At 42.4% G+C, this 25,681-nt stretch overlaps 1 protein-coding gene across 1 annotated transcript in view; it reads right to left on the bottom strand.

Annotated features, from left to right (window-relative positions):
- TEKT1 (tektin 1) overlaps nt 1-24,650 on the bottom strand; it is a 26,061-nt gene extending 1,411 nt beyond the window's left edge. Inside the window, exons 1-6 of the mRNA XM_031934292.1 lie at nt 24,589-24,650; nt 23,109-23,315; nt 12,150-12,315; nt 8,810-8,938; nt 8,131-8,274; nt 5,796-6,023 (exon numbers count right to left, since the gene is read on the bottom strand). Of these exons, the coding sequence (XP_031790152.1) occupies nt 5,796-6,023; nt 8,131-8,274; nt 8,810-8,938; nt 12,150-12,315; nt 23,109-23,298 (857 nt within the window). The 5' untranslated portion in view covers nt 23,299-23,315; nt 24,589-24,650. The remainder of the gene's footprint in view (nt 1-5,795; nt 6,024-8,130; nt 8,275-8,809; nt 8,939-12,149; nt 12,316-23,108; nt 23,316-24,588) is intronic.
- Nucleotides 24,651-25,681: the final 1,031 nt, after the last annotated feature.

Genomic DNA, 25,681 nt, shown 5'->3' on the forward strand with positions numbered 1-25,681 from the left:
CTCAAAGCCGCCTGCTCGCCTTGGTACAAGGTACCTTTGTATCGTGAGCAGAAAGCTGCCTATTTCCTCACATTCCTATCCTGCTAGCACCAGCTCTGTCCTCTGGAAGCCTAAGGAAAGAAGCAGTTCGGTCTGAGTTTGGTTGTTATGTTTGTGAGTGACTTTATGCACAGAAAAAGACTACTTTTAGGCCAGGTGCAATGGCTCACGCCCCTAATCCCAGCACTTTGGGAGGCCGAGGCAGGCAGATCACGAGGTCAGGAGTTCGAGACCAGCCTGCCAACACGGTGAAACCCCATCTCTACTAAAAATACAAAAATTAGCTGGGCGTGGTGGCACACACCTGTAATCCCAGCTACTCAGGAGGCTGAGGCAGGAGAACTGCTTGAACCCGGGAGGCGGAGGTTGCAGTGAGCTGAGATCGTACCACTGCACTCCAGCCTGGGCGACAGAGTGAGATTCCGTCTCGAAAAAAAAAAAAAAAAAGAAAAGAAAAAGGCTACTTTTAAGTTACTTGGTTTTAACAAAATTAATATTTAACTGGTTTAAAATGTATTTCTTCATGAAGCATTTTTTTAAAAAACTTGTACATCTACTTTTGCAATATACACAAAAGTAGGTAGACTACGGCACCTCGTATATCCACCATCAGTTTGAGCAATGAGCAGTATGTGGCCAATCGTGCTTCATCTATACTGCTGTCCGTCAGCCTCGTTATTTTAAAACTAATCGCACATATTATCTCCTTTTAGTTAAATATTTCCCTTCAATATTTGAGTGTGTATTTCTAAGCATAAGGATTCTTTTTTTCTTTTGACATAACCACAATGCCTTTATCACACCGAAAAAAGAGACAAAAGACTTATTCTTTAATATTATAATAATATTTAGTGATGAAATTGCACCAGTTGTTTCATATATTTTGGTAGAGTTGCCTTGTCCAAATTATATCCCAATGAGGTCCAGAAGTTGCACTTGACTTTCTTAAGCTTCTTTTTAAACACTCCTTAAGCTTTTCATAAGTCCAGTTCTATTTGTTTTCAAATTTTTAAATTTAGCAGACATTAGCAATTACTTTACACTGATTTTGACTAATAATTGCTCCTACTTCAAACTTACCTAAAGTCCTTTGAATATTTATTTAAAGCAGCATTTATAAATTTGATATATAACTTTTTAAAAGATTTGAATTATCTTAACAAATAAGACCTTCTGGAGTTGTTAAATAAATTTGTCAATCTAATAAATTAGTAAAAAATGGTGATGCTTTAAATTCTCTTAAATATTCTAATGCTATCTTCAAATTTAAATTTTCCACTAAAATTATAAGGTTAAAACAATTATTTAATTACATATTTTAAAGAAATTTTTAAAAAACAGTCCAAATTTCTTAAATTTTACAAATACTTTATCCATCCAAAATATACAGATACACTTATAATAAAACTACTTATAATAAACAATACGCTTATAATAAAACTACTACTGCTATGAGTGAGATCAAGAATCAGCAAACTATGGCCTATGAACTAAATCCAGTCTGCAGTCTGTTTTGGTACAGACTGAAATAAGAACTTTTTAAGGTAATAGTCTTCATTTTTTTAGAGCCGTTTCAGGTTGAAAGAAAAATTGAGCAGAAAGTAGAGTTCCCATATGCTTTCTCCCCCCTACCTAGGTTTTCCTTATTATTAGCATCTTCCATTAGTGTGGTACATTTGTTATTAATACAATTGATAAGCCAACATTGATATATTATTATTAACTAATGTTCACAGTTTACATTAGGGTTCACTCTTTGTGTTGTACATTCTATGGGTTTTGTTTGTTTGTTTTGTTTTGTTTTTTGAGACGAAGTCTCACACTGTCGCCCAGGCTAGATAGCAATGGCACGATCTCAGCTCACTGCAACCTCTGCCTCCTGGGTTCAAGCGATTCTCCTGCCTCAGCCTCCCAAATAGCTGGGATTACAGGCATGCACCACCACAACCGGCTAATTTTTGTATTTTTAGTAGAGACAGGGTTTTGCCATGTTGGCCAGGCTGGTCTTGAACCTCTGGCCTCAGGTGATCCACCCGCCTCAGCCTCCCAAAGTGCTGGGATTACAGGCGTGAGCCACCAAACCCGGACGATTCTACGGGTTTTGACAGATGTATAACTACATGTGTCTACCTTTACAATATCATACAGAATATATTTTGCTGGCCTAAAACCCCCCAGGCTGCTCCCATTGATCCTTCCTTCCTTCCTCCACCCACCCAAACCCTGACAACCGCTGATCTTTTTCGTCTCCATAGTTTTGTCTTTTCCAGAATGTCATATAGTTGGAATCATGATTCATATCTTACAGTATGAGTTTCAGATTGGCTTCTTTCACTTAGCAATGTGCATTTAAAGTTCCTCTCTGTCTTTTCATGGCTTGATAGCTCACGCCTTTTAGTGCTGAATGATATTTCATTGTCTGGATGTACCACGGTTTATCCATCCATTCACCTATCTTAGCTGCTTGCAAATTTTGGCAATCATGAATAAAGTTGCTATTGACATTCATATGCAGGTTTTTGTATGAATATAAGTTTTCAGCCCATCTGGGCAAATACCAAGGAAGGAGATCGCTGAATCCTAAGAGTATATGTTTAGCCTTGTAAGAAACTGCCACATTATCTTCCAAAGGGACTGTACCATTTTGCATTCTCATCAGCAGTGAATGAGAGTTCCTGTCGCTCCACATCCTCAACAGCATTTGGGGTTGTCAGTGCTTTGGATTTTCTCTAGGTGCAGAGGTGTTGTTGTTTTAATTTGCAATTCCCTAATGACATAGGATGTTGAACATCTTTTCGTATGCTTACTTGCCCTCTGTATATCTGTACTGGTGAGGTGTCTGTTTAGATCTTTTGTTCATTTTTTAGTTAGTCTGTTTTCCTATTGTTGAATTTTAAGAGTTCTTTGTATATTTTGGATAATAATCTTTTATCAGATATGTGTTTTGCAAATATTTTCTCCCAGTGTGTGGTTTGTGTTTTCATGGTCTTAAGCGTTTTTAAATTTTTAAATGGCTGGGGAGAAAAACAAAAGCAGAATATTGTCATGTGAAAATTACATAAAATTAAGTTTTAATGCCCATCAATAAAGCTGTATTGAAACACAGCCATGCTTATTCATGTATTTATTATTGCTTCTGAACTACCATGGCAGAGTTAAGTCATGGTGACACAGTGTATATGATGTTCTCATGGCTTTGCACTGTTGCCCAGAGCACTATAAATCACAGTGACATGTTTATAACTTGACAGTTTTCCAACTGTGTATCACCATACAGTTATATCTTATTTTATTTTTATGTATTTTTTTTTTTTTTTTAAGACAGAGTTTCGCTCTTGTTGCCCAGGCTGGAGCGCAGTAGTGCAATCTCAGCTCACTGCGACCTCCGTCTCCCGGGTTCAAGTGATTCTCCTGCCTCAGCCTCCCCAGTAGCTGGGATTACAGGCGCCCACCAACATGCCCGGCTAATTTTTTGTATTTTTGGTAGAGATGGGGTTTCACCCTGTTGCCCAGACTGGTCGTGAACTCCTGACCTCTCAGGTAATCCACCCACCTCGGCCTCCCAAAGTGCTGGGATTACAGGCATGAGCCACCACGCCCGGCCATGACATCTTATTTTATTGTTTTATTACCAGTGTGTCTTTGTTTCTGCTCCTTAGCCTCTTCTCTTCCTCTCTTCTCAGTGCTCTTCCCTCCTCGCTCCTCTCCTATCTCGGATCCATCTTTCAAGGCCTATACTGAGTTCTTATTCCACCAGGAAGCCTCTGCAGTATTCCTTGGCTACCATCATCACCATCATCATCAATCAACTAATTTTTATTATTTATATGTATGATATTATATGTTAATCATATATGCAAATTGTGTGTGTGTGTGTGTGTGTGTGAAATGTATACGTGCCAGGCACTGTTCTAAATATTTCATATGAGTTGTCTAACTTAACCCTGGCTGGAGAAAACTATTGTTTCTTCCCATTTTATCAAGGAGGAAACTAAAGAACAGGGGCTGGCCGGGCGCGGTGGCTCACGTCTGTAATCCCAGCACTTTGGGAGGCCAAGGTGGGTGGATCACGAGGTCAGGAGATCAACACCATCCTGGCTAACACGGTGAAACCCCTGTTGCCCAAAAAAACTAAATACAAAAAATACAACTAAAAAATAAATAAACTAAAAAAAAAAAAAATACAAAAAAACTAGCCGGGCATGGTGGCGGTGCCTGTAGTCCCAGCTACTCGGGAGGCTGAGGCAGGAGAATGGCGTGAACCCGGGAGGCGGAGCTTGCAGTGAGCGGAGATCCGGCCACTGCACTCCAGCCTGGGCGACAGAGCGAGACTCCGTCTCAAAAAAAAAAAAAAAAAAAAAAAAAAAAAAAAAAAAAAAGAGCAGGGGGCTTCAGGGTCTCCCTAAGGTCCCACGGCAAGTGTTGAAGCCACAATTCAAACCAATTCAAACCCAAGATGTCTGGCTCTGACATCTACCGATTTCCACTAGGCTAGTCTCCCTCTCCGTTTGCTGAATATTGCGGTTTCACGCTCGATGATACTCTGGTTTCTCCTGCACATCACAGAAATAAATCTTGTCCGCAGCTGGACTCTGAGCTCCGGGAGGCAGTGTTCAGGATGTGGCAACAGGACAGGGATTCAGGGGCTGAGAAGGCCTGGGGTCCACTCCCACGCTGCCGCCTTGGGGCCCTTCCCCTCTTGGTTTCAGCTGCACCAGCAGTGAAGTGTAAGGTGGGCTGACAGTGACCTGCTGAAATGGGTAACTTGAAATCCACCATTGTGGAAGTATTTGTACTACAGATATCGACAAATTCTACAGGAAGGACTCTAATCTGTAGAATGTGCCGATATCTGTAGTACAAATGCTCCCACATTGTATTTGCAGTACAAATACTAACCCCCTCTGATATGGTTTGGCTCTATGTCCCCACCCAAATCTCATCTTGAATTGTAATCCCCACATGTTGAGGGAGGAATCTGGTGGGAGGTGATTGGATCATGGGGGCAGCATCCCCCATGCTGTTCTCATGACAGTCAGGGAGTTCTCACGAGATCTGATGGTTTTAAAAGTGGCAGTTTCCCCTGCGCTCTTTCCGTCTCCTGCCGCCTCGTGAAGAAAGTGCTTGCTCTCCTTCACCTTCTGCCATGACTGTAAGTTTCCTGAGGCCTCCCCAGCCATGCGGAACTGTGGGTCAATTAAACCTCTTTCCAGTATAAATTACCCAGTCTTGGGGAGCTCTTTCCAGTGGTGTGAAAGTGGACTAAAACACCCTCTGAGGGCCAGTTTACCAGCACAACACTGGATAACCAGGAGAAATGACCGGCTAGAGTCCTAAAGCTACAACCGGGTTTGGAGAAACTGGCTGCATTGACCCCTGTAACTTCAGAGCCCTAAAGCGTACGTGAGCGCATGTAGTCCATTTCTATATTTCACATACGGAGAAATGGCAACTGGAGTGGGAAGACAGCCAGGCACAAAGCTGCAGCCAGCCCCTAAGCCTCAGGGTTCTGTCCTCTGCATTTGTGTTCTCTGCAGCAGTGAGTGAAAGTGGAGGCCCAGAGTGGGGCAAAGTCCCACTCCAGTCCCCAAAAATGCAAAGCCTGCCACTAAGCTGGAGAGAGATGAATGACCTTTACCCACAAGTTAACCCAATATCCCAAGCCCAGAATTCTAGCGGTCTGGCCCAGGGGGCATTCTTGTTTTCCATGGTGAAACCTCCTGAATCTGCTCTTCTTCCATGCTCCCTCAGGGGACCTCACCTTGGCCAGATGAACAGCCAGCTTGTCCCTGGCATCCTTGGTATCCTTCAGCCCATTCTTGAATGCGGTGTCCACCACATCACACTGCTTGCGCAGATCATTGGCTGTCTGGGACAGGATTCGATCCACCAGGGCTTTCAGCGTCAGAGAGTTATTCCGCTGCTTGTCAGCCTTCTCCACATTGGTGCTGGAGAAGTCCAACCAGTCTTCCAGACTCACGGAGCTGAAATAGACCCCATGCTTTCATTCACAGCATATTTCGAGTGGAGAAGGGGCTTGGGGAAGAGGAACGAGCTACACCTACCTCTCATCAGAAGTACCTAGAACGTTTCCCTATCTCTAGGCAGAGCAAATAGTGGTCTGTCAGTATCAATAGCTGTCCCTTTGATCAACCTCCCTACTCTGGCATTGGGCTGGCACCTTAGAGACATTATCTCATTTAATCCTCATGATGGCCAGGTGAGCTAACTTTTTGAATCCCCATTTTACAGATGCGGGGAACTGAGCTCAGAAAAATGAAGTAAACTTGGGTGAGATCGCTCAGCTAGAGATAATTTGAGAATCAAAATAAATGCTAATGTAACTGATTATAATACACTGAATAAAATAGAAACCATCCATCTATACAGATTGAAATAAACAAGTGAATAAATTACTAGTTTGAAGAGGAACTGTCTTCTGGAACGACACTGATGAACTTCAAAATAATGTTACTTGGAAGAAACCAGACACACACACACACATCTAGCATATAATGCTGTTTAATGAAAACCTGGCAAAACCACCCTATTAGAAGTCAGGAAAGTTATTACCTTCAGGATGGAGGGAGGGACTATTGATTGGAAGTGGATAGGATGATAGGGATGGTGATAATGTTTTCTTTCTTGACCTGGTGGTGATATGAGGCTTGTTCAGTTTGTGATTAGAGGCAGCCTCTGAGATGGCCCTTAGTGATCCCCTCTCCTGGTGTTCATGCCTTTGTGTAATCGCCTCATCTTGAATATGGTATGAATTTATTGACTTGCCTCTCACAAATAGAAGGTTGTCACTTCTGGGATTAGGATATAAAAAGACTGTGGCTTCTGTCATCGGTTTTCTCCCTCTCTCTCTCTCTCTCTCTCGGATCACTCATTATGGGAGAGACCAGTTGCCATGTCATGGGACATCCCCATTGTGAAATTCACAAGGCAAGGAATCAAGGCCCACCATCACCCACAATCAGCTTGGAAATGGACCCCATCTGGGCCAAGCCTTCAGATGGACTGCAACCCTAGCAGCTGGCTTGACTACAACCTCAGAAGACATCGAGCCTGGGGCACCCAGTTGAACAGGGCCTGGCTTCCCCACCCACAGGAACCATGAGATAATACATGTTTATAGTCTTAAGCTGCAAAGTTTTGGGATAAATTATTACGCAGCAAAAGATAACTAACACAATGAGAATGCTTCGAACTTGTGTACTTTTCTATATGTATGTTTTATTTAAAAAAGAAGGTTTTAAAAATTAGAGTGAGTTAGGCTGTGATATAATGTTAACTGAAAAATGCAAATTAGATGTCACAGAAAAGGTACATAGTATAATCTCATTTTTATAAACTAAACAAGTTTACCATATGTGTATGAGTGCATACGTACATATGTTTGTATGAATATGCAGCTAACACCAGTTACCTCAGTGGATGTAAAAATGGAAAGGGATGGCCGGGTGCAGTGGCTCACGCCTGTAATCCCAGCACTTTGGGAGGCTGAGGCAGGCGGATCACGAGGTCAGGAGATCGAGACCATCCTGGCTAACACGGTGAAACCCCATCTCTACTAAAAAATACAAAAAATTAGCCGGGCGAGGTGGTGGGCGCCTGTAGTCCCAGCTACTTGGGAGGCTGAGGCAGGAGAATGGCGTGAACCCAGGAGGCAGAGCTTGCAGTGAGCCGAGATCGCACCACTGCACTCCAGCCTGGGCGACAGAGCGAGACTCCGTCGCAAAAAAAAAAAAAAGAAAAAAGAAAAAAAAGGAAAGGAGAAAAAATTCACTTGCTCTTTATACATTTTTAGATTCTTTTACTTGTTAAAAAGATGTATAGATAAAGGAATAAATTGTTTTAGTCTTTAAAGGTTTAAAGGTTTGATGTCAGACTTTCTTAGTTATTGGGCGTAACCTGGAGGATCGGGAGCCTCTGGGCCCAATGTCAAGGTCACCATTCAGCACCGCCTTTTTCCCAAGCCCACCACCTCCAAGCTCAGCCAGCTGCAAGGACGAGTCACTAGGTATTGCCTGTCTGAGAAGCACTGGGACATCACCAGCAGGGAGGAAGACGGCAAGGCCCACTCACTTTGGCTCAATCCTCACGGCGTTCTCAGAATATCTGATGTTTGGTGAGTTGTTGTTGAGCGAGAAGCAGATATCATCTATGGTCAGGGCCACAAACTTGTCCTTCAAATCCTTCTCAAGATTGTACTTGGCAGAGCGGTTCATCCTGAAGGGAGAAAGTAAACTGGGTTTCTGCCTCTGGAGTGCCCAGGTGGCACCCACAGGTCCTCGGGAAGGTCCTGGAAAGTGAAGCTGCAACTAGGTCTGGTGCAGGATGACGGTACTGCCCCACCCCAACTCCCATCACCCCAACACTCACTCATACACCATTTGATGCCCGGTGACAAATCAACATGACCAAACGTGGACTTGGAGATCCCCCCTTCTACTGTGACACTTACCAGTGTCACCACTGCAGCCTCCTGTGTGTGAGTGGTCAGCCTCGCCAGTGGGCTCCAGCACCCTCCAGTTTATAATCAGGGTGAAATCCAGCTCCAGCCCCACCCTTACCAGAGGGCGGCTGCCATGTATGAGGGATGTGGCCAGCTCTTACCCTGAGTGCTGGGGTGATCTGGGGACACAAAGTGGGAGTGGGAGTGTTGAACCCCTTTCTTTCTGTGCCATGAAGCCCAGCTTTTGTGGACACTGCCTCTTCTCAAAATTCCCAGTGGAGATGTGGAAAGCAGGCCGAAGAGTCATACCGAATCTGCTCGGAAGCCTCCTCCAAGGTACGGGTCAGCAGAGCCATAATGCCCCGGATGATCTCAGCCTCCTTTATCAGCTCATGCTCCACTGTGTCGTGCACCAGATCAATGCCAATGCGCTTCTCCCTGGCAGGGGGAAAGGCAGCCAGTCAGCCAACACGTGCACCACGAGGTGACTCAACATTGGCTAATGTCTGCACACCCAGAGCTACCTGCACAACTGATTTGAGTGTCACCTGATCCATCCGATGAGGCAGTGGGTGACAGGTATTAGTTGGTGTCTATGTGACTTCAAAATATCCAAACACAAGGAAGAAAAATTGATTAATGACTGGTCACTTGGTCTGAAACATGCCAAATGGACTTTTTTCTCTCTCTCTTTTTCTTTTCTTTGAATTTTTAAAAATTATACTTTAAGTTCTAGAGTATGTGTGCACAACGTGCAGGTTTGTTACATATGTATGCATGTGCCATGTTGGTGTGCTGTACCTGTTAACTCATCATTTACATTAGGTATATCTCCTAATGCCACCCCTCCCCCCTCCCCCCACTCCATGACAGGCCTCATTGTGTGATGTTCCCCACCCTGTGTCCAAGTGATCTCATTGTTCAGTTCCCACCTATGAGTGAGAACATGCAGTGTTTGGTTTTCTGTTCTTGCGAAAGTTTGCTCAGAATGATGGTTTCCAGCTGCATCCATGTCCCTGCAAAGGACATGAACTCATCCTTTTTTATGGCTGCATAGTATTCCATGGTGTATATGGGCCACATTTTCTTTATCCAGTCTATCATTGATGGACATTTGGGTTGGTTCCAAGTCTTTGCTATTGTGAATAGTGCTGCAGTAAACAAACATGTGCATATGTCTTTATAGTAGAATGATTTATAATCCTTTGGGTATTTACCTAGTAATGGGATTGCTGGGTCAAATGGTATTTCTAATTCTAGATCCCTGAGGAATCACCACACTGTCTTCCACAATGGCTGAACTAGTTTACAGTCCCACTAACAGTGTAAAAGTGTTCATATTTCTCCACATGCTCTCCAGCATCTGTTGTTTCCTGACTTTTTAATGATTGCCATTCTAACTAACATGAGATGATATCTCATTGTGATTTTGATTGGCAACCAAATGGACCTTTTTTCCCAAGAAGAAGAAAGTTTAAAATAATAATAATAAATTAAAGACCTGTTTCCTTCCTTGATTCTCATTCAGTATTTAGACAAACAATTGAATATAGAAAGATGTTTTAGGGTGGGCGCGGTGGCTCACACCTGTAATCCCAGCACTTTGGGAGGCTGAGGCGGGTGGATCACCTGATGTCGGGAGTTCGAGACCAGCCTGACCAACATGGAGAAACCCTGAATCCACTAAAAATACAAAATTAGCCGTGAGGGGTGGCGCATGCTGTTATCCCAGCCACTCAGGAGGCTGAGGCAGGAGAATCACTTGAACCCAGGAGGTGGAGGTTTCGGTGAGCCGAGATTGCGCCATTGCACTCCAGCCTGGGCAATAAGAGTGAAACTCCGTCTCAAAAAAAAAGACGTTTTATAGTAATAATAACTATTAATAGTAATAACACCAATAGTAATATTGCCTCCGCCAATGAGCACTTACTCTGTGACAGGCATTGTGCTAAGCTTTTTATATATAAACATTCTTTCTTAGCCCTTTCAGGTAGTGATGGGGAAACTGAGTTTCAGAGAGATTAAGTGGCCTACCCAGTGTCACGGAACTGTGTATCACTTGTGCTTCTAGCCATGATGCTGTCCTCCTCCCAGACTGACCCTGCTGCACGACGTTTTGCTCTTTTTCAACCTGCATGATAGTGCTTGGAAAGGAGGTTCCCTTACTCACTAGTTGCGTGCCCTTAGCCACTATGTAACCTACCTGTGCCTTGGTTTCCTTTTCTGTAAAATAGGGATCATTATTAGTACTTCATAGGATTGTGGCACAGTACGAATGAGCTGTAAAAGCATAAGTTACAGTACCTGGCACATAGTATATGCTCAGTAAACTTAGCAGCCTCTACATTATCCTTATCTTTAGGCTTAGACTTGAGCCAACTGGGTATTGAGCTCTGTGATGAGCTGCTATTTCTCTTTGCTGCACAGACTTTCTAAATCTGGCTGGGGAGACTGCTGCCTGGTTCCTGCAAAGGGTCCTGGTTAAGCTTACAGAAGGAATAGGGCTTTTCATGAAGACAGGGGCATGGTGCATTTGAGAAACTGCAAGTAGCTCCCCACACCTAAGCACATCCTGCTATTGGGGACGAGATACGGACCCAGAGAGGTCACTGGGGGCCCTATCATGATGAACCTTGGTTTGCTAAACTGAGAATCTTAAAATTTATCTTGAAGCCATTGGGGTTTGAAGGATTCTAAGCATGGCGGTAACCTGGAAAAATCTGCATTTGGAAAAGTTCACTGAACAGTGGGTGTGGAGGGTGCACTAGATTATAGGGGACTATGCTAACAGCAAGAAGACCTGTTAGGGCACTCCAGCTAGGGCTGCAGCAGGACCCAGGTCTGGAAACCAGCATCACCCCAGAGTAGAAAGGACCATTCTACTCATTGGATTTATAGGAGGGAAATACTAATAAAAAGCACCTTCATATAGTGCTGTCTGGATTACAAAGTGCTTCCGTGTGGCTCTGCATGGGAGAGACATACTGTCCCCCGGGAATTGTACTGTCTGTTCTCACCTTCCTTGGCAACAGAACCCCTGGTTTTTTAGCTGAGCACTTGGCTGCCTAAAGTAAAGCCAATCATTTCCCAGCTTCTGTTGGTGTGGCCATGTGATTAAGTTCTAGTCAATAGGATGCAAATAGAAATGAGGAATGCCAGACCCCACTTACTCCTATTTGCTGGAATGTAGACACAATGGCTGGAGCTCCAGCTGCCATCTTAAACCACGAGGTAACATTAGGAGTGAAAGCCATGTGCAGTAGAACAAGATAGACAAAGCCTGGAACCCTAAAACTGTGGCACACTATTCCAACCCTGGACTGACTATCTCTAGACTCTTTAAATGTAAGAAGGAAAGAAATCGTTTTCTTTAAATTCAGTGTCAGTTTAGAGTTTTCTGCTACCCACAGCCAAACCTAGTCCTAACATATATTTGAGTTGAGTTAGTCAAGAACAGAGTTGAGGCATGAACTAAGTCCACTGCCCCTTGCACTGTCCAGCACCAGGGGCATGCCGGGATAACTTCAGGCTCTAAAAGAACACCTGCTCAATTGCCATTTCTAACTCACCATCGCGCACAGCCAGCATTTACTACCCAGCATCTCATTTGTCACAACACGTGAATCATTTGAAGGACCTTCGCTCCTACCTGTATGCCAGGCACGTCTCAGTAATGTGCAAGGGCTCTTTCAAGCACTCCAGGGCTTTTTCCAATCTGATCTTATATAGGAGTAGATCATCGGTTACATTCACAAGCTGCTCAAGTTTGTCATCTAACTCCTTCTTCCAGAACCGGACTTCCTCGAGTCTCTGTTCTGAAGCACACAGGAAAGTTACACCAGGGTTAGTCTATCCCAAGGTAGCTAACATTTGAATTAGCAACTTGAGGACTGTTGTAAAACTACCTGTGATATGCTCTTTTCCTCTTAGCACTGTGCTACTTGGGGCATCTTTTCATCTTTATAAATGTTTATTTGCAGGAAGGAAAGGAAGATATATTTTCTTACAGTCCACATCAAATGTGTCATTCTACGCTCACTAGTTCTTTGGTGCCTACTGTTTTTAATAACTTTTAATTTCATCAAAGATATAAATGTGTGTTGTTTGAAAAGTCAAATAGTATCACAAAGAATTGAAACTCTCTGACCTGTCCCCACCCATGCCCACCTTCTGGGGGAAGCCACGTTAAACACGCTTATCACTTCTTCTGACATTTGCTTATACTGCTATTCACTCATTATCAGTTTTGATATTATATGTTGATTTCCTGTGATGAAAGATAATGATTTGCCCTTAACCAACTCACATGACATACTTCCGTCTCCCAATATAGTTGTATCACCATTTTATTAAACAATAAATAAGTAAACTTATTGTTTATTTACATTTTATAAATATATAAATGTTATTTACACCTGAGCCCTATCATACACTGTGATAAATTTCTTATAAAATTTTCTGTTTTGGGGAGGGGTTAAAATGGCATTTTTGCTTCATTTTCTTTTTTAAATGATAATTAAAGGCAGATTTATTAGGCACTATAAGTAAAAAATGACTATACTAGGAAAACTATGTGTTATATATATATTTAATTGATAATGAGTAGTTCGGCATTTGAATCTTAAAAGTCATAATGTACTGCTTGTATTGTAGTGTCAGTTTCCGCTTCCATAAACTGACTCTGTTTTAAAAAAAAGTTATTGTATATATTTGAGGTTTACAACATGATGTTATGAGATAGCAAAATGGGTAGCATAGTGATTGCTTCACTTTCTTTATATTATTAACTTTTTCTCAATATGCCTTTAATATATTCCAACCCATCAAGTAAGCTATCAGTTTTCTTTCTTCCTTGGAGATGTCTCTCCTAGAGCATCTTCTCCTGCTGCAATCTTCTGCTGGACTGGTTGCTCTCTAGTTTGCTGTGTAGCTGTCATCCTATGACTTTGCTTCCAGGAATCCCCTTCATTCTTCTTGTGTTGCTGTCCCGTTTCCTGGATTGTTTTCTTCCTCTTCCTTGATTTACTCTCTCAGTATGCTTATGCATATCCTTCAGTAACTTCCTAAGAAATGGATGCATGTGAGGTAAAGTTTTTGAAAACCTGCAAGTCTGCAAATGTCTCTATTCCACCCTCACCATTTCATTCTATTTGGCTGTGCCCTGAGTTACAGTTTGTAACTCTTTTTTATTTAGAATTGTGACTGTGTCCCTCTATTTCCTTCTAATTTCCGGAGTTTCTATTGAGAAGTCTGATGCCATTGTGATTCCTGATTCTTTGTATGTGACCTGTTTTTTCCATTCTGAAAAATTTTAGTCATCTATTTTCCTAGTGTCCTGAAATTTCACACTGCTGTCAGACTTATTTAACTGTTGTGCCACATGCCAGACATACCCTTTGATATGATTTGGCTCTGCGTCTGCACCCAAATCTCATCTCGAGCTGTAATCCCCACCTGTTGAGGGAGGGACCTGGTGGGAGGTAAATGAATCATTGGGGCAGTTTCCCCCATGCTGTTCTCCTGATAGTAAGTGAGCTCTCCTGAGATCTGATAGTGTTATAATGGTCTCTTCCTCTTTTCACTTTCTTCTCTCTCCTGCCACTATGTGAAGAAGGTCCTTGTTTTCTCTTCCCTTTCCACCATGATTGTAAGTTTCCTGTGGTCTCCCTAGCCATGTGGAACTGTGGGTCAATTAAACTTCTTTCCTTTATAAATTACCCAGTCTCAGGTATTTCTTTATAGCACTGTGAAAATGGAGTGATACAGAGAATCGGTACTGGAAGTGAGGCACTGCTATAAAGATAACCTGGAAATGTGGTAGTGACTTTGGAGCTGGGTAACAGGCAGAGGTTGGAACAGTGTGGAGAGCTTAGAAGACAGAAAGTTGTGGGAAAGTTTGGAACTTCCTAGAGACTTGTTGAATGGTTTTGATCAAAATGTTGACAGTGATACAATGAAGTCCGGCTCAGGTAGTCTCAGATGGAGATGAGGAACTTACTGGGAACTGGAGCAAAGTTCACTCTTCTTATGCTTTAGCAAAGAGACTGGCAGCATTTGGCCCCTGCCCTAGAGATCTGTGGAACTTTGAATTTCAGAGAGATGATCTGAAATTGGAACTTACATTTAAAAGGGAAGCAGAGCATAAAGGTTTAAATAATTTGCAGCCTGATCATGTGGTAGAAAAGAAAAACCCATTTTGCGGGGAGGAATTGAAGCCAGCTGCAGAAATTTGCATAAGTAACAAGAAGCTGAATGCTAATTGCCAGGACAATGGGCAAAATGTCTCCAGGGCATGTCAGAGATCTTCACAGCAGCCCTTCTCATCACAGACCCAGAGGCCTAGGAGAAAAAAATGGTTTCCTGGGCCAGGCCTAGGGCCCTACTTCCTCATCTTCTTTTTAGATACAGGATCTCACTCCGTCACCCAGGCTGGAGTGCAGTGGCGCAATCATAGCTCCCTGTAACTTTGAATTCCTGGGCTCAAGAGATCCTCCCACCTCAGCCTCCTGGGTAGCTGAGACTACAGGTACACACTAATACACCCACCTAATTTTCTTATTTATGTGGAGGCAAGGGTCTCTCTATGTTGCCAAGGCTGGTCTGAAACTCCTGGTCTCAACTGATCTTCCCATCTTGGCTTCCCACCATATCTTCTCCATTTTCTCTTTATACTCTTTCTGAAACTCCTATTAGTTATTGAGCCTCCCAGATTGATCCTCCAATTTTCTTGTCTTTTTCTTGCTGTTATTTTTTTGTTGTCCTTTTTTCCCACTTTCTGGAGATTCTCAATACTTCTTTTGATTTCTAAGATTTTCCTGTTCTTATATTCTTAATTTCTAAGAATGCTTGTTCTCCAAATGTTATCTTTTTTAAAGACTCCTCTGCACGTCCCAAGGATGCAATCTCTTCTCTAAATTCTTGATGGATTTGATAGTATATTTCTTCTTTTTCTCTATGCACTGTCTGTCTGCTGAGTTTCTGTGTCTTTGATTATTTGTTTTGGTGTCTGCCATGTTAGTGGCTTTCCTCAATTATTTGTTGATCATTTGATTTAGACCGAGATGCTAAAGTGCTACCTGGAAATGCTGTCTACAGGGACAGTGCTTGTCAACCAGAATGCTTTACTGTACAGAGTGATCAGGTGAGACCCTGGCATCTTGCTGGAGAATCCTCAAATGTGAATATCTATAGATCTTTCCTTTTGAGCCGGTTACTTTCTACTTTCTCTACAGGGAAGTCCTCTAGTCTCCTTCCTGAGGGTAGAAGCCTGGCTACCAGTGTCCTAGGAACCAGCTGGAAGAATTACTATCTAGACATAGGAATGAATGAATCACTAAGTAGACATTCATTGAACCCTTTAACCTTTAACCTTCTAATGGGGTGAGGGAGAGCCAGAGGAAGCTCTTTTTAAAGACTTTCAACCAATCTGGTTTCTGGTTCTATCCTGACCCTGCAGCTTCAGAAATAACTGGATGCATCCAGTTTTGAGCACTGCAAGATTTCTGTAGCATGAATCAACTGGCTTCTTCTTGTTCTCTACCCACCCTGACTTTCTGCAGTCCCTAGTTCTGTTACCAGTTTACCTTTGCTTTCTAAAATCTTGATTTCATCATTTGTTTACTGTTGCTTCCTCTTTAATTCTATGTGTGTGTGTGTGTGTGTGTGTGCGTGTGTGTGTGTGTGTCTCAATCTCTCTCATGCTTGGGGCATAGCTTTCTTATTACTTGTTAGCTTTACTGTTATTAATTCTTTACTGCTATTTTGTTGCAATTCTAAAAGGAAGAGAAGACAAATGCATGTGCTTAATCCACCACGTAGATTGGCATCTTCCCATTGACACCTTGTAACTGATTTTCACCTCCACTGTGTACCCTCCACTACCCTACTGGACATCTCTTATCTCAAAGGTCACCAATCTTCAAGTCACCAGTCCAAATTTATTTTGGCTCAGCTCCCAGCCTCTTTGACATTTAGACAACCATTGATACAATGGAAGACTTCCTCGCCTGTGAAACCTCATCTTTTGGCTTTCATAACCTTGGTCTCATCTTTTTGTTCTTCCACCTGAACTTCTGTTCCTCAGCTCTTCTCTTGGTCCTCTTCAACTCATGTGCCCTTTTCTTCTCTTTCAATACATTCTTTGGGTAATTTAATCTACACTTATGGCTCTCCTTACCTATCTTTATGTGATTACCTCCAGATTTCTAGCGTTACCTCTTAAATTCTAACAGGCTACCCACTGAACTGAACCTTCCAAATTCAAGGTCTTCCTCAGGCTTGGCCCTGCCTCATCTCCATCTTGTCTTCATCATGCTGCTTTTCCTCACGTACTCTATACATCAACTTGGACCTCTCTACTCATTCCCCATAAATGTCACACTCATCCTGCCTTTATTATTTTGTCCAAGCTATCTCCTTGACTTCTGTTGTTAAAATTCATTCATAAATCCAACATACATATTATCGAGCACCTTTTCTCTCCATCTTTACTGTCATTGCCTTCATCTAGGCCAGCAACTTACAATAATTTTAGTTACTTGTCTTTTTACTTGTGTTTTGTCTCTCTTGCATAGTAGAATGTATCAGTCTTTTTCAATGTTATACTCCTGAGCATCTAGCACAGGGTCAGACCTATTTGAAGGACGAATGAATGAATGATTGAGCTCCGGTCCCATTAACCAGGATAGGGAACTACAGAAGCAGAAGCAAGTTTTGAAGGACAGTCATGAGTTCATCTTGGGATATACTTATTTTGAGGTGCCTGAAGGAATCTAGGTGGCAATATATAGCAAGTAGTTCTTTATTTCCCCAGAAAGTTTTCATGAGAAATTAGAGTTGAAGATTTCTATTTGCAAACCAATAACGCAAAGAAAATAGTGATAAAATTTCTATTGAGGTCATCAAGAGAGATTGCATAGAGGGAAGAGAAGAAAAAGCTAAGAAGACCAAGAACAAAACACTAAAGAACACCAATAGGAAATGAATGGAGAAAGAAGCATCAACAATAGAGAAGAGGAAGAAATGGCCAGAGAGAAAGGAAATGAATCAGAAAAAATTTGTCTCATAGAAATCTAAAAGTAACTGGACGCATCCAGTTTTGAGCATCCAGTATTGTAGAGAGGTAAATTGGATGAACACTAAGTGAGCATTAGATTGGGAAATTGAGTAGTCACTGGATGTGACCAGTTGGAAGTGATTTGCCCTCTCCTCCAATCTGACGGTGCTTTACTGGTGCCACTTATGGGCTGAATCACACCGTATCCTGGGTATCCTGTACTGGACTCATATCTACTTTCAGACTGCAAGCTCCCCAAGGGCAAGCACCAGTCTGGTGTATCTGTATCATCAGCACCAGCACAGGTACTTGCAAGTTATTTTTAACTTCTTATTGAAATATCAAAAACCTACAGAGGAGTACACATATCATAAAATCATAAAATTCAATGTATTTTCATAGTGAACACACACATATAACACAGACCCAACTCAAGAAACAGAATATAACTGGCATCCTAGGAGGTCTCTCATGACCCCTTCCAGTTCCTATCATGCCACACACCAAGGTAGACTTCTAACAGTATAGATTAATTTTTCCCTTTTATTTGGTTTGCTTTACTTTACATAAATAGAATAATACGGCATGTACTCAGCTGTGTGCCATTTATTTCACTCAACATCTTACTGAGTTTGTAAGAGTCATGTGTAGTGTTGTATATAGCTGTAGACCACTCATTCTCTCTGCTGTAAAGTATAGCATATTTATCCATCCTACTGTTGATGAGCATGTGGGTAGTTTTACTTTGGGGCCATTACAAATGGCACTCCTTTGGCCATTGCAGCATATATATTTGATAAACATATATTCCTATATTATAAAACTCTACAGGTAGAATAACCAGGTGAAAAGTAGGCATATCTTCAACTATAGTCAATACCGCCAAAGCTTTCCAAAGTGATTATAGCAATTTATATTTCCACCAGCAGAGTATGACAGTATCAGTTGCTCCACATCCTCTTCCCTCTCCTTTCTTCTTGTTCTCTTCCTTCTTTTTAATTGTAGCCATTCCATGGCTGTATAATGGCATCTCAACTTGATTTTAATTTGTATGTCCCTGATGACTCATAAAATAAGAGCACTTCTTCACATGTTCGTCGGCTGTTTGAATGTCCTCACTTGTAAGGTGTCTATCAAGGTTTTATACATTTGTTTATTGAGTTATCTGTCTTTTTCTTTTGTATTCTTAAAAGTTCTTTATATATTCTGGATATGGATTTGTTAGATACATATATTGCAAACATATTCTCCTACTCTGTAGATTGCTGTTTAGCCTTTTGATGAGGTGTTTTTGTTAAACAAAAGTTCTTCATTTTAATATAGTTTAATTTATTGTTTTCCTTTTCTATGAATGGCTCTTTTCAGTCCTGCTTAAGAATAAGAAATCTGGCTGGGCGCGGTGGCTCAAGCCTGTAATCCCAGCACTTTGGGAGGCCGAGACGGGCGGATCACGAGGTCAGGAGATCGAGACCATCCTGGCTAACACAGTGAAACCCCGTCTCTACTAAAAAATACAAAAAACTAGCCGGGCGAGGTGGCGGGCGCCTGTAGTCCCAGCTACTCGGGAGGCTGAGGCAGGAGAATGGCGTGAACCCGGGAGGCAGAGCTTGCAGTGAGCTGAGATCCGGCCACTGCACTCCAGCCTGGGCGACAGAGTGAGACTGTCTCAAAAAAAAAAAAAAAAGAAAAAAGAAAAATCTTTGCCTTCTCCAAGTCATAAAGATCATAAAGATATTCTCCCCTAAGTGTCATAGTTTCACCTTTCCCGTTTAGATATGCACTCCACTTAGATTTGCAGATAGATAGATAGATAGATAGATAGATAGATAGATAGATAGATAGATAGATACATAGATACATACATAGATACATACATAGATACATACATAGATACATAGATAGATAGAAAATACAAGGTAGGGGTTGGAATATCTTTTTTTTTTTTTTTTTTTTTTTGAAATGGAGTCTCATTCTGTCACCCAGGCTGGAGTGCAGTGGCGTGATCTCGGTTCACTGCAACCTCCACCTCCCAGGTTCACGCCATTCTCCTGCCTCAGCCTCCAGAGTAGCTGGGACTACAGGCACCTACCACTACGCCCGGCTAATTTTTTGTATTTTTAGTAGAGACAGGGTTTCACCGTGTTAGCCAGGATAGTCTCGATCTCCTGACCTCGTGATCCTCCCGCCTTGGCCTCCCAAAGTGCTGGGATTACAGGCTTGAGCCACCGCGCCCAGGCAGAATATCATTATTTTATATGAATATCTAATTGGCCCATTAGAAAAGGCTCTCCTTTTCCCATTACACTGTAGTGTTGCTTTGTCATACTCAGTTGAATGTGTGTGGGTTTGTTTGCGGACTCTGTCATGTTTCATTGGTCAACAGGTCTATCCCCACTTATACTTTGCTGTCTCAGTTACCATAGCTTTGTCACAGCTCTCAGTACCTATGGTAGAAGTCTTCCAACTGTGTTCTTCTTTAAGATATTTGTGCCTATTTTTTTCTTTTCTTTCTTTTGAGATGGCTTCTCACTCTTGTCGCCCAGGCTGGAGTGCAGTGGCACAATCTTGGCTCACTGCAACCTCCGCCTGCCGGGTTCAAGCGATTCTCCTGCCTCAGCCTCCTGAGTAATTGGGATCACAGGTGCGCGCCACCACGCCCAGCTACTTCTTTTATACTTTTAGTAGAGACAGGGTTTTGCCATGCTGGTCAGGCTGGTCTCCAATTCCTGACCTCAGGTGATTCACCTGCCTCGGCCTCCCAAAGTGCTGGGATTACAGGCGTGAGCCACCGCGCCCAGCCTAGTTCCTATTCTTGATGCTTTGCATTTCCATATGAATTTTAGAAGCAATTTGCCAATTTCACCATAAAACCTGCTGAGATTTGCATTGAATCTATAGATTAATTTTTGAAGGGAATCAACACTTTTAAATACTAGGTTTTCCAATCCATTAACTCATAAATCCCTGCATTTACTAAGAGTTTCTTTAATTTCTTGCAAAAATGATTTTTCAGTGCAAACCACTTGCACATCTTTTGCTAGATTTATTCCTACATATTTGATTTTTTTAATGCCTAATGGCTAATTTTAAAAATGATTCAATGAATCAGTGAAGGTTCACCTTTTTCCCATATATACTGAAACACATTATTGTGAAAATGAATAATGCCTTCTCTCTCTCTCTTTTTTTTTTTTTTTTTTTTTTTTTTTTTTTTTTTTTGAGACAGAGTCTCGCTCTGTCACCCAGGCTAGAGTACAGTGGTGCGATCTCGGCTCACTGGAACCTCCATCTCCTGGGTTCAAACGATTCTCCTGCCTCAGCCTCCTGAGTAGCTGGGACTACAAATACGTGCCACCACACCCGATACATTTTTTGTATTTTTAGTAGAGACAGGGTTTCACTGTGTTAGCCAGGATGGTCTCGATCTCCTGACCTCGTGATCTGCCCGCCCTGTCCTCCCAAAGTGCTGGAATTACAGGCATGAGCCACCGCACCCGGGTGCCTTCTCATTTTTAACACCTACCTATTATTATTTAGAACAATATTTAGAACAGGCCTATCTACAGGGTGGTATCAATGTAAGGGTCAACCTATAAGGAGAGCCTAACATCTAACATTGCTGACCGGAATCAACGTTTAGTTCATTGGAAATTAGAAACTACAGTCCTCAGACCAGGTTTGATCCATAAATGTGTCTGTACAGCTGGCCCAGTGTTATAAATAAATTAAATCAGTTACCAACATTGAAAACATGAATAAATTCCAGCTTTCCAGGTTTTCTTGAAAAAAAAAAAAAAAAAAAAGATCAAACAATTAGGCAACACTGGGCCCATGTTCTTTCTTGGAAGAAATGGGTTGAAATCAAGTAGCAGCTTCCTCCTTAGATGGGGCACATGTTCTCCAGGTTCCCACAGTCTCTACTAAACCCTAATGCCTTACACCCAACCCCTATGCTACCTGCTTGGTCCCTATAGATAGTTGAGTTGGTGACCCCTGGTTAATCCCTTTTTGGCATTTACTAGATGTTGGTTGTTTGTTTTGTTTTATGTTTATTTTTGTTTTGATTATTTAAGGACACTATCTTTTGTTTTAATGTGCTTTCCTGAGATCTCTGCTAAAGAACACTACCTTTTAAATACTGTGTTAGGCCAGGTACAGTGGCTCATGCCTGTAATCCCAGCACTTTGGGAGGCCAAAGCAGGTGGATCACCTGAGGTCAGGAGTTCAAGACCAGCCTGGCCAACATGGTGAAACTCCATCTGTACTGAAAATACAAAAATTAGCCAGGTGTGATGGTGTATGTCTGTAATCCCAGCTACTCGGGAGGCTGAGGCAAGAGAAGCTCTTGAACCTGGAAGGCAGAGATTGCAGTGAGCTGAGATTGTGCCACTGTACTGTGACCTGGGTGATGCAGCGAGACTGTGTCTCAAGAAATTTAAATAAATATAAATAAATGCTGTTTTAAGTAAGGAATTGTCAAAAGGAAATGACTCTTCTTTTAAGACTCAAGTAAATGTTCTTCTCTAGAAAAACTTTTCCAGTGTTTCATGTCTGCTCCACCCCTGTCTTTCTTCCCCCACCCCAGCACCTATCTGTTTATACAACTATCCCTTGGTATCCTCGGAGGATTTGTTCCAGAGTCCCTGACAGATACCAAAATCCATGGATGCTCAAGTCTTTTATACAAAATGGTGTAGTGTTTACATTTAACCTATGCACATCCTCCCATATACTTTCCTTTTCTCTTTTCTTTCTTTCCTCTTTCTTTCTTTTTCTTTCTTTCTTTCTTTCTTTTCTTTCTTTCTTTCTTTCTTTCTTTCTTTCTTTCTTCCTTCCTCCCTTCCTTCTTTCCTTTCTCTCTTTCTTTCTTCCTTTCTTTTTCTTTTTTTTTTTAAGAAACAGAGTCTTGCTGTATCACCCAGGGTGGGCTCTAACTGCTGGACTCACGGGATCCTACTGCCTCAGCCCTCCAAGTAGCTAGGACTCCCAGCAGCTGCTACCACACCCAGCCAGTATACTTTAAATCATCTCCAGCTTACTTATAATACCTAATACAATGCAAACACTATATAAATAGTTGTTGAACTGTATTGTTTCTATATGTATTTTTAATTGTTGTATTGTTATCTTTTATTGGTTTTTTTCCTAAGTATTTTGGACCTACAATTGGCTGAACCCATGGATACGAAGTGCTGATTGTATTCTGATGATTAATTTTTTTGTCTTTATCCTCTTCAAGCTAAAAGCCCCTAAAAAGCAGAGATTCTGATCATTCCCTGTGATATGCCTCGTGTGTAGTACACAGATGCCCATAGATGCTCAATAACTGTGCATCAAATCAACAAATAAATGAATGATGGGTGGCTGAAAATCAGACTGGGTTACCTTGTGTCTATCTTAGGGCAGTGACCTTAAACATAGAATCTGGAGAATACACTCGATTTTCTCTAATACTCAAGAATAATACGTTGCCACACCTGAACATGACACTATAGCTAAGCTCATCAGCCTCATCCTAGCACGTTCGCGGATATGCCAAGCATGTTGTCTTACCTAGTTTCTTGTTCACATCACTTTGAGATTTTCTTGTGGTCTTTTCAATTTCATCCACAAGCCTCTGGCTTTCTGCGACCAGGCGTTCCGATCGGGACCTTTGGGCATCTGCTCTGTGGTACTGGTTCTTGTTAGCAATGTGCCACTCTGAGGGCAGGAACTTGGGCGGAGGTTGTAATAGTTTAGCCATTTGAGGTTTCCAAAGTCCTGATCAGAAGTAGACTCTTTTAGATTAAATAAAAGCAATTTGTCCTTTTTATGTCAATTTTTATTAAAGCATGACATACATATAGAAAGTTGAATAAATCATAATCTGTACACAAAATGAATCCGTCTGTGTAGCTGGCACCCAAACCAAGAAACAAGCATTACCAGCATCTCTAACCTCTTCCCAGTTACTCCACCTCAAGCCCCTCAGGGTAACCAGTATCCTGACTTTTAACACTACAAATTCGTTTTGCTGTTTTTGAATTTAACATAAATGGAATCATACAGTGTGTGTCATTTTGTATCTGACTTCTTTAACTCAACAGTAGAATTGCGGGGTCATGGAGTAATGTTCTGCCAAACAGATGAACCCAGACGTGTTTTCTAGGAGAAGAAGAAGAAAGAAGAAAAAAGAAAAAAGAAGAAGAAGATGAAAAAGAAGGCGGCAGAGGAAGAGGAGGAGGAGAAAGAGGAGGGGGAGGAGAAGGAGGAGGAAGAGGAGGAGGAGGCGGAAGAGTAGGAGGAGAAGGAGGAAGAGGAGAAGGAGGAGGAGAAAGAGGAGGAGGAGGAGAAGAGGAGGAGGAGGAAGAGGAGGAGGAGGAAGAAGAAGAAAAGAAGAAGAAGAAGAAGAAGAAGAAGAAGAAGAAGAAGAAGAAGAAGAAGAAGAAGAAGAAGAAGAAATGTGACATGTGTAAACTGACAACTGGGTATCCAACCTGTTAAACACGTAAAAGAATCTAAAAACTTTCAGGACAAAGGAAAGGAGAGAACAGGAAGGGGAACAACACAGGGGAAGCCAGCTGGCAAAGGCTGTCAGCAATGGAAACACTAAAATTACCCACTTCATCTCCATACAACTCTGATGGACCGTGAGAACTGCCTTCCTCAGACAGGGCTGATATCTGCCCCCAATTTCAACACTACCTCAAAGTCTGAGCCCCTGCTCTTAGGGGCCTCTGGATCTCTGAAGCCTTCACATATGTAAGGATGAAACTAGAGTCAGATCTTGACCAGGCTGAGAACCTCGTCCCACCCAGCCCCCTCAGACAACATGGAGTTTCTCCATTTCTTCCTAGTCCAGTCCCTTTTATGACTTCTACCAAATTTATCTGAGTGTGGAGCCCAGCATTTAACCCAAGACTCCTGGATAAGTCTGAGTAGCCCCCAGAGAGGTGGGGACCTAAATTAGGGCTCATCCCCACGGCATAAGGATTTGGTTAGGCGGGGAGGGTTGTGGGTGGGGGTCGGTGGGGTAGGGTCAAGGTTTACTTACCTCAGCGCCACACAGAACCACTTCGCAAGCTCGGGATGGGAGCCTCCTTACCCCAAATGGAGCTTCCAGCTCTTGCAGAACAAAGAGGTAAACATTGCGGTCTCCATGACAACAAGTGACGCGTTGCCAGGGCAAAGGGGGCGGGTTCCGCCCCTGAGCAGCCTTGCAGTGGGTTGGCGCAGGCGCAAATTCTGCGGATCCCAGAGCCAGAGACCCAGGAGTGTGGCGTGTGAGAACGGTAGGGCCAGATGCTCCGGCCTCCTCAACCTACCGCGAAGACACGGGTCACCAAGCAGAAGACAGCAGCCAAAGCCCTGAGCTGGCAGTCAGGAGACCTGCGTCTAGTCCGGGCGCTCCCGCAGGCCGAATCATCTCGGGTCGCTCTGTACCCCGGGTCTCGGACTCCTCGGGTATACAGTGGGTTTGGGCTGGGTGATGCCTCCAGGCCCTCGCAGTCGCAGGTGAATTTGAGGGTTAAAAATCAGGAAACCAAGTTGATGGATTATGTAAGCTACAATGAGTTTCCTCCAGCGTTTGTATAGGTCTGTTACCACAACGGCTTATTTCTGCGTGGGGCGCCCGATAGGGCACTCTGTGAGGGCAGGTGTGAGTAGGATGCCTTCAGACAAACACTCCAGAAGTCACTCTGCATCCACTAGGAGATGGAAAATATGAGAGAAAAATTAAATCAGAGGGGATAGGTCCAGAAGATTTAATATTTGTCAAGTAGGACTTCCAGAAGGAAAGAAAAAAAAAATGGCAAAACAATTATGAAGGTGAGAGAGAAATAACTTGAGCTGAAGACTCAAGTCTTTAGATTAACAACCCACCTGAAATTAACACATACACGCCCACTCCTTACATATAGTCCTCCCTATGGATTATACATATAATCCATAGAGTGGATCCATAGAGTGGATTATGCATATAATCCAGAGAGTGATTAGCTCCAGGATCCTCCTCAGATACCGAAATCTGCAGATTCTCAGTCTCTTATATAAAGTGCTGTAGTATTTGTATATAACCTATGCACATCCCTAGATAGGCATACTTTACATCATCTCTAGATTGCTATAATACCAAATACAGTGTC

Source organism: Piliocolobus tephrosceles, chromosome 16 (assembly GCF_002776525.5).
Source record: "Piliocolobus tephrosceles isolate RC106 chromosome 16, ASM277652v3, whole genome shotgun sequence".
Taxonomy (NCBI): Eukaryota; Metazoa; Chordata; class Mammalia; order Primates; family Cercopithecidae; genus Piliocolobus; species Piliocolobus tephrosceles.